The 18,110-nt window shown below is 38.1% G+C and overlaps 1 protein-coding gene and 1 non-coding gene across 2 annotated transcripts; both read left to right on the top strand.

The window, feature by feature from the left end:
- The first annotated feature begins 641 nt into the window (after positions 1-641).
- trnah-gug lies at positions 642-713 on the top strand. The gene has a single exon. It is a non-coding gene; the product is annotated as a tRNA-His (tRNA).
- A 4,837-nt stretch (positions 714-5,550) lies between these two features.
- On the top strand, positions 5,551-17,900 carry depdc1a (DEP domain containing 1a). Its single transcript, XM_041790729.1, has 12 exons — positions 5,551-5,645; positions 6,569-6,834; positions 7,189-7,333; positions 7,853-7,977; positions 8,157-8,287; positions 8,952-8,999; positions 9,221-9,358; positions 10,559-11,557; positions 12,790-12,962; positions 13,088-13,264; positions 14,600-14,806; positions 14,936-17,900. The coding sequence occupies exons 1-12, from the start codon at positions 5,598-5,600 to the stop codon at positions 15,059-15,061; spliced, it is 2,583 nt and encodes an 860-aa protein (XP_041646663.1). The 5' UTR covers positions 5,551-5,597; the 3' UTR covers positions 15,062-17,900.
- Positions 17,901-18,110: the final 210 nt, after the last annotated feature.

Below are 18,110 nucleotides of genomic sequence, written 5' to 3'. Positions count from 1 at the left end.
GACTACTAGCAAACGTTAAACCACGCTTCCTTCAACAACTCATTGAACGAGTTTGAATCTGCCCGTTTTGTGGTATCAGCCAATCACAAACGAGTGACACCCACGTCTTGTCCAATGAGAAAGAAGAATGGATAGGATCCGTATGAATACACAAGTGATGACCAATCAGTAAGAGACTACGTTTTTAAACGGCCACAAGCCGCGCCCACAATCTGAAGAGAAAAAAATAGAAGACACCTCACTCCGACTTTTCTTCAAGAACCCTTGTGCAACATCCATAGCTGAACGTATTTGACAAGATAAGACTCAAATCGTTATCGTTGCATTTACGGAAGAGTATAAGTTAACCAGCAGGTAAATATTATAGCTGAGGCTGTTTGGAATTATTTCCCTTTTTTTTTTTTTAGTTGGTCCTACATTTTACAGTTTTATGACTACTCTGTCTGTATATAAGATCTTTACATTTAAATGAACGCTATCGCTTAACTTATTAAATTGCCAAAATTCTTACATTTTATGTACTTATGTAATCATGTATCATCATTTCGATTGTCAGATATTCATCAAGCTGAAGATGTCCATATTACAGCTGGGGAGAATCACTGTATGAACCCCGTTTTGTACCAGTCGACAGACAGCTCGCCGTGATCGTATAGTGGTTAGTACTCTGCGTTGTGGCCGCAGCAACCCCGGTTCGAATCCGGGTCACGGCAGTTTTTGAGCATATTTGACGGTGTATGAAGGTACATCAGACTGCCGACTGTAAAGCAGTGTTAGCTGATCAGTTGGAAAACATACAGATACGTGAAAGATACTGAACATGTATGGCACCCTTGAAATATTCCGTGGTGGATTCAAGAGGTCCTTTACTGAACCACTGAAATGACACTTGAACCACTGTCTGCAGTCATATTCAACGCATGGCTCTCAGCTCTCATGTAGCTCTTCAGTGACGACTTGTGGCTCTTTCAGCACTTCATAGGGCAGTCATTGGAATACTTGGGAATTCAAAATTTAAGCCCTGCAATATTATTGGTGGGCATCCAATGACTTTTTTTTTTTTTTTTTTTTTTACTTTTGTCACATTTATGGTAAAAACAAAGAACATATCCATTAGGTGTACGCTCATTAAAATGTTAATAGAGGAAAATAGACACATATAGAGACTGATGAGTATTCACTTGCACATTGAAAAGTTATTTAAACACAAAATAGTGATGTTACAAGACATGTTGAGGTTGCCTTTAAATCTTGACCTCTTTTCGAGGCAAGACTTGATCGGCTACAGAATACCATATGGTTGTACCAGCAGTTTTATCTTATAATTCCTACAGGACACCTATAATAATTACATATATTGAATAACTAATTTAATTTAACCTGGCACAAGGATTGACAGTAAAAAAAAAAAAAAAAAAAAAAAACTTATATAAACCACATAGGTATAATAAAACTGGTATGGGGTTACAAAAATGACCAAACATCACACCTAAATTACTATTTATGGTTTTAAGATTTCAGTAAATTTGTAAAATTAATCACTGGATCATGCTTTATTTTTAACAAACCTGTGGCAACATCTTACTACACTATAAAGTAATGTTAGCCCATATTATAAGAAGTTATTTGCCAACAAACCCTTCATATTCTAGTAGTTGCTAAATGAGTTGGCCATATGTCTTAATATAGCCAACAGTTTTCCCCACTAAACAGGCGTGATTGCTAGAAATCCTACACAAACAAAACATATAATGAAATTTAGCAATAATACCTTTATAATGAATGGGTTTTTTAAACTCCCCATGGTTGGTTATGATGTTAGGGCCATTTGTTTATGGCCAGAACAAATGTAAAGCTGCATTCTTAGAGTTCTGGGGGGAAACAGAGGTTTGAGAACCTCTCGGTCACTGCTGATTGGTCAGATAGTGTGATGTCACTTTCCATGATTTGGACTGGTCTGAACTGGTTGGCTGAGAGAAATCATTCTGGTTCATCTGTATCACAGACAGTTGGGAGGCCATGGAGGAAGTCAATCAAAGTATAGTTCCTCGTTCCATAAAGGGTTAAGTCTTACTTGGAAAAAATAATTACACCAGAGATCCCTAAAGAATTAAAATTTCACCCCCCCCCCAAAAAAAAAACAATCCATTGCAAGTCACATCAATCAGTTTGTTTCCCTCGCTGATACAGTAGACTTTAAATGTAAATGTAATCGTCAACTTTTATTTTTTGTCTGTATATTTATATTGGATATGTGTAAGATAAATATCACTGGTTCTTGAGAAAATGCACAAAACAGTTTCTGAACTTGACTTTGTTCTTTGGTTTTACTACAGTAATTTGAACCCCATAGAGCAGGGGTGCCCAAATTCTTTTCAGTGAGGGGCCAAAAATGAATCTGGGTGGAGGGTTGCGGGCCAAAACTAAACATTTATGTTGCAATGCATGAAATTAAATATGCCTATAGCATCATTGTGCAAAATAAAACTCATACAAAGTAATTCTGAAAATGAATAACACTATTCCTTACTGTGTTTCACAGCATGAAATTACTGAACATCCATATGGCACAAATACTAATTAGGCATGCTACCTTGAAATCAATTTTAGTAAAAAAGTACTCATGTTCCCAACTATTTTTAAACTTTCTCTTATCAGTGTGCCACTGCCTCACACGCTTCATCTCTGCCATGACCCCAGCTTGATCCCAGCATCTTCTCGCTGACTCACTCTCTGGTCATGGGCATCCAGATCTGAGCTGACAGGAGCTCATCAGCCATCAAGAGCCACCCTACCCCCAGTGTAACACAATGTTAATTTGTGGTCAGGAGAGTAAGTGCAACAATAAATAAATATTGAAAGAAATATTTAGACTGCTGGCAGTGGGAAAATAATAATAAAAAATAAAATAAAATAAAAATTAGAACATGGGCAGCAGGCCAAAAATAATGGCTTGTGGGCCAAAGCTGGCCCGCGGGTCCCAAATTGGACAGCACTGCCATAAAGGATCTCTGAAGTTGGGTCAAGACCAAGATGAGAGACACCATATTCAAGAATCCAGATGAGCTGAAGGCTGCTATTAAAGCAACCTGGGCCTGATAACACTCCAGCAGTGCCACAGACTGATTGCCTCCATGCTTTGGAGCAGGAAGGCTCGATCAAGTACTGAGTGCATAAATGTATATATTTCTATTATATTTTGAGATAGTGGATTTTTGTGAGCAGTAAGCCATAATAATCAGGAAGTATTTCACTTTGTATGAGATGAATCTAGATTAAAAGGAAGTTCAGGTTTTTGAGTGAAATCACAGAAAAAAATCAGCGTTTTCATATTTAATTTTTTCAGATTCTCATGTAAATAAATGCTCACTGTCAGTGAAATATCCATCCTTTAACCAAAAAACTTTCATTTTGATTTATTGAAACATTATACCACACAGAAATCCACCAGTTTTGATATGTCAATTCAATTCAATTCAAAAACTTTATTACAGACTCTAGGTCCAGAGAATAAAAAAGAACAAAAACAAAACAAAACAATATGAAACATATAAAAAGGACAGAACAATACATGCATGTTACCATAACGGCACAATAAGTTAATGAATCTGATTCAATATAAGCACAAAAAATAAAATTACACTAAAAACAGGCATATGTACCAGTGTTTCCATAGTGGTGACATGTATTTAACAGCACTATGTCTGATGTTCGTCAAGGCCAAAATAATTTAATTCCCAGTGGAATCAAATCGACACATGAATTTATATACAAAATTTCTTAATACAGCATGTAGAGTATTAACTTCTGCACCTACAAACATCTCACTTGCACTGCACCATCTTGGTCTTTTCAGCAGTAATCTCAGAGCATCATTGTAGGCTACTTGTAGCCTCCGCATACTTGATTTCTTATAGTTCGTCCATAAGTGTGCAGTATACAAAGGCGTACAATATGCTTTAAACAGAGACAACTTAACAGTATCTGAACAAAAACCAAACCTACGAGCAAGAATGTTTGCTTGTGCATAAATCTTGCAGCATTGTCTGTAGATATCATCATCATCCATCATTTTATCTATGATATAATGTCCAAAATAAGTCTGTAGGGATCCAAATAAATTTGGTTTATATAAAGCTTTTTGAGGGGCTTTGACCTTGTTGCTGGGGGGGGGGGGGTGCTATTTCATCCACTCTTGGCATCTCAGTTACATTTTAAACACTCACATAAATTCTTGATGCATCACATCTCATATTTGATGGACACATAATATCCGTTACCCGAGGCTTCTTGGAGCATGAGGCATTATCTACCTGTACCTTATGGTAAAAGCACAAGACACATCATGAGTCAATAGAAAGCAAAATGAAGCTACTCTGTAGTTGAGCTTTTCAAACATGCATCAATTCTGGGTTCATAATTTTCAGACAAAGGACAGTCTGACTTAACTATATTCAAATTCTTTATCAGTCTGTTGAAAAGGGCTTGAATGGATAAATATTTAAGTTTTAAAGGGCATTGGAACAGTTTGTAATAAAAAATACCCAGCCCTGGATTTTAAATGTTGTTGTCTTGAAACATGTCTTCAGGTTATCTTTGAAGCAGGGAGGAAGATTAATCAAGTTAGGGTACTGTTTGCTGACATTAGCATATCAACAGAAGTGTCCCCATCCTCCCTGCTTTATCCCTTTGAAAATATCTCTAACCCCCATCCCCATCATGCTCCCGCTCTTCCTTTACTCATGCAAATGTAAATTCTTTTACAGGGAAAGTCAGTGAATACAGCAGCAAGTCACTTCTTTTTTTTTGGGGGGGGGGGGGCAGTGTCAAGCAGATGGTTGGTAGAGAAGGTGTATTTTAAAGACAGTCATAACTTATTTTGATTCATTTTCAACCTTAAAGGGAAAAATTAGTATAATCCACACCTTACAACATCTACTCATTAAAACAGAATAATTTATAAATTTTAATGAAATTATAATGTAACAAACATTCAGTGGCCTATTGTTTATCTGAAGTAAAAAGTTATTTCTACATTACTCTATCCCTCTTCAGAAAACTATCAGGAAAAGAAAACATACTTCTTCTTTATGTGTATTTCTCTTTTCAGCCTATAGAGTAATTGGTGTATTTCCTTAATTAAGACTTTATTTATTGTGTAGTTTCAGCATTGTTCTGCAGTTTTCTTTATTTCTTGCTGTCTTTCATCTTTTAAATAGAACTGATTCAAGGTGAAATGCACAAAATTCTTTTAAATTTTACAATAATAAAGAGATTGTTTTAACCAGTGACACCATCATTAAGAGTTTTCTTTATCGTCTCCATTTATTTGAAGAGAAAGAAATGTCAGAGACTAAGCTCGAACTTTGTTTTGATTCCCCCAACCCACGAAGAACAAGCGTCATGACGTCACATTCCTACTGTCCAATCGGGTGCCAGAAGAACACGGCTCGTAATTTTGAACAGACGGAGAGCAGCCAGGCAGGCTGAAAGGATTATCGATGCTGCTGTGATAACTGCATCTGATTATGGATATTTATTAGCTCTTCTCAAACCGGATTAAAATAAAACGTGAGCACAGTCTTTCTGGGAGAAATATGAGTTCCCATATCATTACTCCTGGACCTTATCGAGCCACTAAACTGGTAAGTTAGCACTGCCTGTGTCGGTCACAGGCTTCCTATGCTGCTAACAGTTAGCTTGATACAGTCGAACATAAAGTTAACGGAAGCTTTACAGCAGGTATGCTTTTTAAATTTACAATTTATTTATATAACAGATCTCTGACACCTATTACTACACGCTATCTACGTCATTGAACGGGGTAAAACATGAAATTGGCATTTATTGCTCGTACACACGTCTTTTATAGTTCTCTCTACCACTCAGAGTAAATAAAACGTTGGTTAGATGTCCTGTCACTGAATACGTGGCTTTTCTTTCAGATCATATATGCTTAAGTGAAGCTATGTTTACAATTAACGGCCGTCAAAGTTAAATTAATCATTTTCAGTATGAACGGAACCTAAAGCACCATCAGAGACAATGTAGACAGAAGGTATTTGCCACTTATTCATTCAAAATTGACTGACCAATAACATTTGTTATAACATTAATGATTACATTTCTAAGATAATTTTTGTACATTTTAAGTGCAATATCTCTTAAAAGCCTCCACCAAAATCACAATTAGAACCCCAGCAATAAAGACAGAAATCATAGGCACCAGTTATATTGTAATTGTTTTTTTATCACTTGAAATTGCAGGCAGATTCCTGCACACTGGACTGTGTGAAGGATCTTGCTTGGTAGTTTTTTGATTGACCCATCTCTTTCCCTCCTACCAAATTTTCTTCTGAAATTTAAATACTTTTTAATAGTATAAAATAAATCTTTACAATGGCAGAGACTGTGCAGTTTTAAACACATGATATTAAAAAACGTCTCGGGGTATCAAAACCTCTAACTCTGATTCTCCACAGGTCCTCAAGCTGAAGCTGCCAGCAATTTCCCGGTATATGCATACAGCAGCCTGTAATTTTCTTTCTTTTTCTGCCTTCTGTTTTAGTGGAATGAGGTGACTCGATTGTTTCGGGCTGGTATGCCCCTCAGAAAACACAGGCAGAACTTCAGACATCACGCCTCCTGCTTCACCGCTTCTGCCGCTGTGGACTGGCTGCACCAGATGCTCTGTAGTAACAGCAACTTTGGTCCTGATGTCACCAGGCAGCAGACTGTGCAGCTCCTGAAGAAGTTTCTGAAGAACCACGTGATCGAAGATGTGAAAGGTCGCTGGGGCACTGAGGATCTGGAGGACAACAATACACTGTACAGGTACCCAAAAAAACACAAAACAGAATATGAATTCTAGTCTGTTTTTATGGGCCTACTATGAAAATTTCTGTTTTATCATTACTTAGTTTGGAAAATTTTGAAGACATCCAATTGCCAAATTTCATCAATGGATCTATAGGGTAAAGGCTGTTAGTGAAAACCCTCATACAGCAGAGGATACATAAGAATGTTAGGACACACTGTGTTTTTGTGTGATGGATCTAAGGGGAAGCATATAAAATCTAAATAACAATAGATATCATTAACACTCTTAAACTGTGTATTCAAAGACTGATGTTTCTTCTGCTTTCCTGCACAAATTTCAGCAGCCATTGTCATTTATTTTTGTCCCAGATTCCCCTCCACTTCTCCGCTGAAGCCCATTCCCCGTGCAGCTCCAGCTTCGGCCCCCAGCTCCATAAAGAAACGGCCATCGTTCAGGGACAAGGAAGTTTTCTTCAAGTTTAGGAGTATCAAGAAGCATGACAAGGAGACACAGGTAAATGAGATTGGTATCTGTTTGTGTAAAAAAAAAAAAAAAAAAAAAAGATACATACCAGTATCAACTCATTCAAATGTTTTCAAGACAAAATGCCAGCTTATATTTTTTCCCTTAATGGTGAAATACCAGAATACAAACAAAACAACTAACTAGTGAAATTTTGGGCAATAAAGACAAAGTGTGAGGAAAAAAGTCACTACATGTTTGGACTTGAGATCGAAAAAGAAATGTGTCAGACCAAAGGCATAGAGACCTTAAACATAGAAGCACATCAAATACTTTTTGTCACACAGTTTTTTTTCCAGGTACATATATGTGAACAATAGAAAATGGCCTTGTGACCCCGTTTTGGGTCCTGACCAAGAACCAGGGAGTTAGCTGGATTAAAGAAAAGAAATAAATAAGAAACTGCTTCTGTTTTGTAATTCTTTACAAAATTCCAGCATACAGTGGAATGGTGAAAGGGAACCATGATCTTTTGTTTGATGGAGTTCTTTCTCTCTTTGTCTCTTCCAGGAAAATATAGATCCTGCTTTGCAAGCAGGAGAAGAAAACCAGCCAATCGGAGAGCAGAACGCACAGAGACGAGAACTGACGGCTGAGGATGAACAGGAGATCTGGAGAGATATTACCCTGACTCAGTACTCATTTTCTCATATCAGTCTAAAACACTTAATGCCATACACATTTTCTGGATCTAGCCATTATATCAAAGAAGGGTTGAAATAGCAGTTTCAATCTTAATATGCACATCTCTGAAAGAGCCCCAGAAAGCACATGGTAAGAAAGGCTTTTTCTAACATTGTGTATTGTGTTTCAGCTTGCAGAGGATTCTAGGTGTTGCCTCCTTCGATGAAGTTTTAGACCAACGTTACATAAACCCTCAGAATATCATCCACAATATGACTAAAGTCAACAAACATGGAGTGGTTACATTGGATGACAAGACAAGTAGGTGTAACTATTAAAAATGAATTTCTTCATCACAAAAAGCAAGAAAAATATCACTTTATTGAAGCTTTTGATGAAGAACAGGTTTATCTGAATTTTAAGATTTACTTTCCTGACTGCTGTGCTCAGTTTAGACAGAATTTTTGCTGTGTTTATATTGATGACAAATCTAGACATTAAAAGCAATTGTAATTTTCTTTAGTGAATCAAATTAACATTCCTCAGCATGAACTGCTGGAAAGCAGCTGCTAACTTGCACCCTTGACTTCTGCAGCTGAGTAATCTGGCTTTATTATAAACGGCTGGTATCCAAGTCAGCCAAAACTGCAAAAATGCATCCCTGTGGGTCTCTGGTAATGTTTAAGAAGGAAATTCTCTATTTTAAGTCAGTTTAGAAGCTAGTTTGTACTTCAGACAAAGGCAAGAAATCTAGCAGAAGTGAGATGTTACTTGTAGTATTTTACTGTATTACACAATAATACTGATGCAGGAAGAACTAAAGATTATACAGCAACTTACAAGTGACACTCAGTGCAAGTGAAGAGATAGTTATAAAGTCAGCAACATTACTTCAATTATTAGGCTTTGCTTTTTTTGTCTACACCCACAACAGTCTTCTAAACTTTATCGGAAAGCCTGTCTAACCTGTTGATCATCTCTTTAGATGACCTTCCACACTGGGTTTTGTCTGCAATGAAAAGCCTGGCCAACTGTGAGTGTCAAGAAACTGTGTCAACATCTACTCTGTAATTTTTATAGATGGGAGTACAAATTTACTTGAAGTACTGGAAATGTAGAAAACTTTAACAATATAAATGTGAAGCATTTTCTAATGTAAGCATGTGGACTGTTGAAATGTCAGTGCCAGTGATCTATTCTTTCTTAATCCATTAATTGCTACGATAATTGCTGTAAACTTTTATTCACTTTTAGGGCCCAAGTATGACAGCGCACAGCCGTCTTATCCCGGATTTGAGAGAGATGTCTTCAAAACGGTGTCTGATTACTTCTACAGCCTTCCACAACCGTTACTCACCTACGAACTGTATGAATTGTTTATCAACGTTTTGGGTGAGTATCATAGACAAAGTTCACAGAGATTTTCCTGTTAAACCTGACAGAAACTTAAGTTCAGCATAGCATGGCTAGACATACAAATAGCTTGAATACCAACTATTATACTTAATGTCTTAAGTTATTTTGAATTCCTGTCAATGCTGTTAAAGTAATCTACAGCATGCAGATAAAAAAAAGCTGATATGTGTGTAAAGAGAAGGTTTGTTGCTTGAAAGTAAAGCCTGATACTTCTGCATCAAATCTAGACTGCAGCATCTGTGTGGCCCTGAACCCTACGCAGAAGCCTTTGCACATAACTAATTTGCACCTCTTCAAAATTGTAACTAAGTATCAAAAAAGATCCAGACTACAAGCCCTCTAAATGGTCTGTGTAACACCAGGTGAGTGTAGGTCTCTGAGTAATTCTATAGGCATACTGGCCCTCAATTATCAAGGTATCATGTATTGTTAAGTGTTAGATGCCATGTCTAATCTAACACTGTCAGATTTATTACAATGCACAGCAAGTCTACACTGACTTAAAACATGGGTACATGAGCTGGTATGGGTACTCAGCTGATTCGGCTGCTGTGCTCTCCTTCTCTGCCAATGTCTCCTTGTCAAATGCAATCACAACTGCTGTTCAATATTTATCCGCTCTAACTCCAACATTGCACAGAAGTATGTAGTGCTTACAGCAGAGTTGGTCAGTACAGGTTAGAGTTGATGCAGAAGTATAAATCAGACTTTGAAAGGGCAGAGTTTTCTTAAATTTAACATGTTGGTATGGAAAACACTTGGGTCATGCAGGCAGGCTTTCCCTCCAGGTGAATGTTTTCCAAAACTGTTTGAAATGGAAGTACTTCACAGAGCTTGGTTCCAGTGGATGTTAATTGTGTAACAAAGAGATGACACTCCTTTTCAGAGGATTGTGTGCAGGATCTTAATACTCAGTCCTGCAGACATGCTAACACTTTAAAATTCTAACAGAGGCTATGGATGTTAATCTCTCTGGTCGTGGAGTCCTAATAGCAACATAAGTGGCTGTGATCTTTGTGTGTTTGCCTGTTTTATGTTGTCTTGGACCAGCTCATGGTTCTGTATGTACTGTAATGTTTAAACTAACTTAACCCTCTCCCTCCCCTTGCTGTCTGTTTGCATTGACACACTGCCTGCACCGCTTTGCACCCTCTCTATCTCTGCATCCGCTCTCAGTGTTTTGCGGGTACGTTGCAGCACCCGCCGCACACCAGCGAGGAAAACGAAAGCAGCGTGACCTCCCCTCCGCCCCTCCTCCAGCCAAAGCATCTTTTCGCTCCACAGAGTGCCTCCTCTTGTCACTGCTCAGACAGGGTACATGCGACGAGACGGAGTCCCCTATGAGAGACGTGCTCGGTGGGAAGATTCAGTCGCGGCTGGCGGAGTTGAAACAAGCTGACAGTCAGTTAGGAGGCAGCTGTATTAGCCTGACTACTGTTGTCTCTATGAGGCCTCGAATGAGGAGTTGCTCACTGGAAACTATACCTGACGATTCAGCCCCTTTTACCCGGCAGCAGCTTTTTCTCTCCAATGACAGCCTGGCATCCTGTGCCCGAAGCAACAGCAGCAAGAACGACAGCCCTGCAATCACTACGCCAAACTTGAGTACAGACTTCAAGTCTGTTCCCAAAGCAACACCAGTTTCTCATGAAATTGCCTCAGGGGTTAAAACCAGAAATAGACTGTCCATGGCGTCTTTAGGAGGAGTGTCAGTCACACAGAGATTGCGCCCATTGCGGCCTCGCAGTGTTGGCAGCTGTCTGGACATTGTCATAGAAACAAAAGAGGAAGAAGTCAAAGAAACCAGCAAACTGCAAGACCGAGCAACCAGCTGCCTCAGTGTGAACACTCCTGCAATCCAGCATCACTCCACCTTTTTAAACACTCCCTCACTACCTTTCTGTCATGCCTCCTCTTCCTCCTATCACCCTATCTCCTCCCTCTCTTCATCCACTGCTGCCAAAGCACAAGAGTCTCACGCTGCTACAGTGCCCAGTGGGCCCAGACCCGCTGCAAGCACCTCGAATCTGAGGACGCTCTCTGCACCCGCTGTTGTCCGGCGCTGCCTCAGCTCTGTGGATGTGTCGAAGCCGTCTCGACCCGTCTCACTGCTCAAACCGCCTGTCTGTGCGCCCACCAGCAGCTCCCAGCCCTCTCAAACCAAAGCTGAGCAAAGTAAGATCCTCCCCCCTCTATCTGTCTCTCAGTCTGCTTGTCTGTGAATGTCTAATCAAACTAACTCCATCTAACATCTAACCACCACTGGGATGCAAGGTTTTAACCTAGAAATACAACTCACCTTCAACTCAGAGAGAAAAGAAAGAACTTGAATCGTAGAGGAGTAGGAAAAAGTTTCATGTTTGGATTTTTTTGGTTTCGAAGCATGTGTAAGGCTCCTGCAAACATGTTTACAGAATATTAGAAATGGAGGAAGCTTGGTAGAAGCAACATAGAGGTTATCTGCTATTTAGTTTAATTGTAGATGAGATAATTCAAGGGAAAAAAAACACATTAAGTTTTGTTGGGTTTTTTTGCACGTTTTGTTGCATTTACCATCATCTGCCTCAAGTATCCACAGAAAAGAAAATCTATCATGAAAATACAAGTCTTTAGAATTGAAGGGGAATTGAAACAGAAGTAACTGAATATAAATGTACACCACGCAGATTTATCAAGCTCTGAAGAACAGGATTACATGTAATTTATTAAATGAATATCTAATAATAATGCCTCATTGTTACAGTGATGTAACTAAAGCTGATGCTCTATATACATGCCCTAATATACAGCATGCAGGAACTTTAACATTCTACCCACAGTGAACTTGTTAAAACTAGTACTGAAAAAAAGTACGATCTGCAAACTCTGAGGGTATTTTAAAGTCTTCTTAGCCCATGAAAGACCATCAGGGGGGATCATGTATAGCATAATAATCTGGGGGGGGGGGGGGGGCTTTCAAACAGCATTTTTTTATTGCAATTAATCGCTGAGTTTCAGTTGATTGTGAATTATCAACATTTTTAAGGCATATTCAGTGTTTGTATACTATAAAAGTTATATGATAAAAGTTTTTTTAGTTATAAAACATTCAGGTTTAGGAGAAGTAAAACGAGAATTATCATGCTCTTAATACATCTTAGATCAGGGCTTCAAAAAATATGCAGATCCTATCTAATATGATATTTTTGTTGGTAAAATGCTATTTGTAGAATAGAACCTGACTCGTAGTCTTTCACTGTAGTTTATTAATCTTTTCATCATCCATTCATCCATCCATTCATCTGTCATATCTTATGAATATGATGTAGCCGTGATGGATGAATGTGGAGTGACTTGTTGTTCGTTGATTAGCCTTCACTGCTCTTCTCTCTCTTTAATCTTTACTGTATGAACATGTATACATTCAGGTGTTCTCCAGCCTCACTGTGAGCGCGTAGCCATCGAGGCTCTGCAGCTCTGCACACTCCTTCTGCCTCCGGCCTCTCGCAGGAAGCTGCAGCTCCTCATGAGGATGATGTCTCGCATCAGCCAGAATGTGGACATGCCCCGCCTACACCCCGCCATTGGCACACGGACACTGGTTAGCAATATAAACAAGCATCCTGCAAACTTGATCCTGTTTTTTTTTTTTTTTTCTCGTTTTTTTATGTTACGTGTTTTTCACATGTGTCACACTTCTTTTTTTTCTGTTTTGTTTTTTATCAGATGGTCCACACATTTTCATGCTGCGTCCTGGGCAGTGCTGAAGAGTGTGATCTGGATGAGCTGTTAGCCACCAGACTGGTTTCCTTCCTCATGGATCATCAACAGAGCATCCTCTCAGTCCCAGAGTACCTGCTCAGTGCCATCAATGACCGAATACAGTACCTGAGAACAGTACAGGTTATCTCTTAACCTTAACCCTTTTTAAAGGGACCTCTTTAGAGTCCACAGTATTTTTTACTTGCTCCTGTTAGTTAGTACATTAAAGCTCCATATGGACACTAGCTGTTTCTCAAAGCCAAGGAAGGATCCTGTCACGGCTGTTTTTGAAGGATAATACGTCATCGAATGCCGTCAGGATGCTCAGGAGGAACATGCTTTTAATAGAAATAGTGATATACTATTAAACAAATAAATCTTGTCGGGTATGGGACTGAGTAACAAAGTTTTGTTCATGAAAATGTAGGTTGTAAGAGCTGGCTCTTTCATTGAGAGCTCATTTCTTTCTGCGATTTTTTTCCTTATTTAAAACACATATAAAAGCCGTTACTGTTACTAATTGAAGATCTAAAAGGAGAAGGATTTAACATTGCAGCAAGCAATGTAGGATGGACATCAGCAGTAAAAGATACAAGCAAATTCAGGGTTAACCATGCCAAACTGTGAAGTAAATTTTCTGAATACTCGGTGGAGTACTGGTACTTTAGATGGAGGCTTGATTCATGTTTACAGCAGTTTTTTGTTAGTTTTTTTAACTTTTTTGCTGTAATAAGTTTGCAAATTTCAGAAATCACTTTATGCCCTCCATCCGGAGTTCTTCACTGTGATGCCTTCTGCAAACAACCTACAAAACTATAAATACTAACTAAGCCTTCATTAGTTTTACAGCTGTAAACTTAGTTTTGCTCACCTGTTCATGTGATGGTGTTTTCCATCTGTTAATGGCATCATTATGTTACATTACACATAATAAAATAATTTCTTTTAAGTAACTAAATTTACAGCCAGGTAAAATAAACTACTGGTGAAAGGAACTTGGTAAGGAAATGTCAAAATTCTCTAATTTCAGCATTTGAAAGGCTTCTTTTAGGCCTGCAAATTTGAGAAAATATGTGATAATATTGATTAATGTTGCAATCAATTAACTAAAACTTAAAAGCATATATTAGCTTCACCTCATAGTTTTTAAACTGTATGCACATGCTGTTTTACATGTTTTGCAGAATACCTGGGCCTATAACATGTCCCTGTGAAATTCCAAAATAAAGCTAGAGAGCATTTTAACTTAAGCTTTGGGACACATGCTAAATTTTATTTTTCTCACATTCTCTAGACCACACCAAAACATCAGACTGATTTACTAAAGTGTATTTATTTGCAGCTCTATTGACATTGTTCCATCTTTCTTTGTGCCATGATATATAGTGGTTTCAATGAACTGTAACTAAGTAGGAATTTAAACTTCAGTGCCTTGAAATCAAAGTTTGACATATGGGTTTACTCTCCTCATCCAAGGTCCCAGTTGACGGTGTTACAAGTGCTGACAGTGGAGATCCAGTCTGTGCTCCAATGCCGATCTACACGTTCTGCCATCAGATCAGCGGTGCCGAGTTTGAACAACAAAAGCAGGAATCTTCTCAGAAAGCCATGGAGGAGCTTCTGGAGATCCTGCTGACCGACCAAAACATGAGCGAGAAGGACAGACGCAAGAAACTGAAGCAGGTAAAAGAATATTCTCTCATGTTAGTTCCCAAATGTGTATCATAAGGGTTAACTCTTTTAAAAGCCCCCTCTAAAAAATCTTATCAGCATTTAATCTTACATAATTGTGCGTTATTATGTTTGCTTTAGTTTCAGAAGCAGTACCCAGACATCTACAGCCGTCGGTGTCCCTCATCAGAGCGTGAAAACAAACCAAAGATTAAACCTCCTCTCCTCAACATCAAAAAGACCAAAGCTTTTAGCATCAGGAACTAAACTGACCGTTCAGGTGATATAGAAGCCACAGCCCTTTGACATCATTAATGCTGCACTATTACTGCACTGGTACTCAGAGAAAAGTCATTTCTCTCTGCAGCCATTACCTTTTCTTGTTACATTTTAAATACTGTTATTGCTGTTCAGTCTCATGTTGGTTCTTATACTGGCTGGAAGATTTCTATAACAGTATATTTGTGTTAATGTTGTGTGTGTGTGTGTGTGTGTGTTAACAGCTGAATAAGATGAAGGCACCACCATGTTAAAATGCAACATGTTTCAATGAAGCAGGGTTTTTAAAAATATAAATTAAGTACCGTAAAATTCAGATTATAGGTCGCACTGGTATATAAGCTACAGTCTGTTTTTTTGCCTCTTCCAGGGAATAAAAGGTTTAAACCCTCTCCCTGTGTTAAGGTTCCATTAGGCTGTTTTGCTCTTTTTATAACATCTGTTTTCGCACTTGTGCCTGCTACAGTAGGAAAGCTGAGCTCTCATCCTGCTGTGATTGTTGATTGTTGTGACCGTATTCTCTGGTCACTCGCAAACAAGCGCTCCACAATGTTTTTTTTCTCATCAGTGTAGCTCTGTTCCCTTTAGATGCAGGATTATGACCTTATGAGTAAAAAAGACAGTAAAATGTAGTGTCAACCCTTGCTGGCCTGTATTTGAAGGCCAGTACAGACTAGATGCATGGTGGCTGCATCTCAGCAAAGTCATGGCTAGAAATGGAGACTGAAAGCTGATTCTGTATTTTTCAAAACCTGATAATCAATAATGTTTTAGCTTTTTGATACTGCTATTGAGTCTCACAGGTTCAATGACGTAATGTTATTTTATCTTGTCGGTTGTGCAAGAAAACATCAGTTCTTACAGGATGGAGCATAAGCACAAAGCAGAGTAGCACTGTGCATCAAATTGAGATATTTAAAGATATTTTTTGGCTCTTAATGCCTTTATTTAGAGAGAAAGAGAGCTGATAGTTAGAAGAGAGTGGGGGAGGGAAAGGAGCCACAGGCCACACTTGCGCCTGGGCCATCCACATAGATGGGGCACGATCTAACCGTTAGGCCTCTCATTGCACATCAAATTAAGCAAAAAATGTTGCTTCTTCAACTATGGTGTTGTAGAAAAAAGGCTTCCAACATTAACTTTAACTGCTACAGGATAATATTCTTCCCCATCTGCTCCAAATAGCACTGAAAAGTGTTCCCAAACTAAGTAGCATTAGTCCCATTAGTTAAAAATATTCATCCAGTTTCCAAATCATTAGCAGTTTTTAAATATCAAGAAGAAGAAAATTTAGTTTTTAAGAAGAAACTTGAATAAATATAGTTGATAAGATGAGGAATAAACAATGTAAAATAGAAAGGATAGGTGGAATCAAGACCTTTTCAGTTTTTTGTAAAGTTCTAGTCAGTTTATATGGCTTCTGTTGAAAGTTTGTTTTTCTCGTCACTAAACAAGACACAAGGATCAGTAGCAGTATTGATAAGAACTCAGATCAATGAGAAGAGCCGATAAACAATAATAATTGATTATCTCCATTCCTAGTCATTGCTAAATTTTCATTTTGGCTTTCATTTTAAGTGGGGGCTTTCTGACTGCCTGAGGGCTCACCTTTCTTTTTCTTTTCTTTTTCTCTTTTTTTTTTTTTTTTTTTTGAGCCATGTGCATCTCTTGGCCAAAATAGGCAGGAAAATGATAACAAAAGTGCTAAATGTATCTTGTTTTAGCAGAAAAAAGTGAAGACAAACAGAATGATTACACTTCCAGTTTAGCATTTCTGTGGAGAAATGCACCTCTTTATGTGCTTTTATGATGATTGTTTTTTTTTTTTTTACCAGCTCAGTTATAAATTGAATCAAGACACGTTTAGGGAGATCTTCAAGTAAAACGTGAAGAAAGACGGTGCTGTGACAGCAGGGAGACGGAGCCAACACTCACCCAGTCTGTAGGAGGTGCTGAAGCAGCTACACTCGTAATGATGCTGCTTGTCTCAGCATTTCAGAATGGTATATGACCACAGTCAACTTTTAATCAGAAACAGTCATTAAAAGTGCATCTTATACATCGGATTTACGGTACATTTAGTGTTGATTTACAATCTAAAGTATTTATTAATGCAAAAAGTTTTAAAGTGCATTTTGGGAGGAAAAATTCAGAGATCACTGGTCCATTTGGGAATAATTAGAATTTAGATTTATTTATATTTTATGAATGATGGCGTTGGGAGCCGTGATAGATGTGTGTTTGCTTCTTTTCATGTTTGTAGAGACTTTACTAAATGTTTTATATCAGTGTATCTGAAGTTTTATTTGAAATGCTTTCTGAGCCTTTTCTTTGTTTCCCTTTTTCTTCCTTTTTGTGTTGTCTGAGGGTTTGTTTGAACAGTTTTTCCTCAAAAAGGGATTTTAAGTTTTTAGTTCAGCTTTGTCCTTCCTTTAATTCTTTTGTATGCTTTATTATTGACTCATCCCTGCTTAGTGCATTGGTAAGATTGATATTTTGCACTGGATTTAGGTATTGTGAAAGTTAGCAGACCATTAAAGGTTAATTTATGCATATTTAATTCTCCCTAAAAAAGGTTAAACCAAACCCTCGTCTTCTTAAGCTTGATGTAAATCATCAAACTTTCTTTTTTCTATTTATCTTATATGAAGTATTAGTTCTGTCTTCATGTTCGTCTATACCTCAGCTCAGATGTTTTTGTGTTTTTGTAACCATGTGTGCACTCATCAGTTGTGTTTTATCAGTTTTACAGTGGATATACAGTTGTAGCCTTCATGTTCATGTTTACTATGCAAACCCTGGGAAATAAACCTCTTCAGCTGTTTTATTTAGATGCTTCTGTCCTCTTTATTTGTGCATTTCTATGAGTGTTGCCCTGTTCGTAAAGCTTTTTTATCCAAAGATTTAGAGAACCAGAAGTATGCCTGCCATTAATAAAAGAAAAAATACAAAAGTCAAGCTCAGGGTTCCTGCAGATCCTTTAAAACAGTGGTTCTCAACCTTGGGGGCGAAACCCCAAAAAACTTAAATTACACTG

Source organism: Cheilinus undulatus, linkage group 7 (assembly GCF_018320785.1).
Source record: "Cheilinus undulatus linkage group 7, ASM1832078v1, whole genome shotgun sequence".
NCBI classification, from domain to species: domain Eukaryota; kingdom Metazoa; phylum Chordata; class Actinopteri; order Labriformes; family Labridae; genus Cheilinus; species Cheilinus undulatus.
The sequence above is the reverse complement of the archived record's forward strand: the minus strand, read 5'-3'. Positions and strand labels throughout refer to the sequence as shown.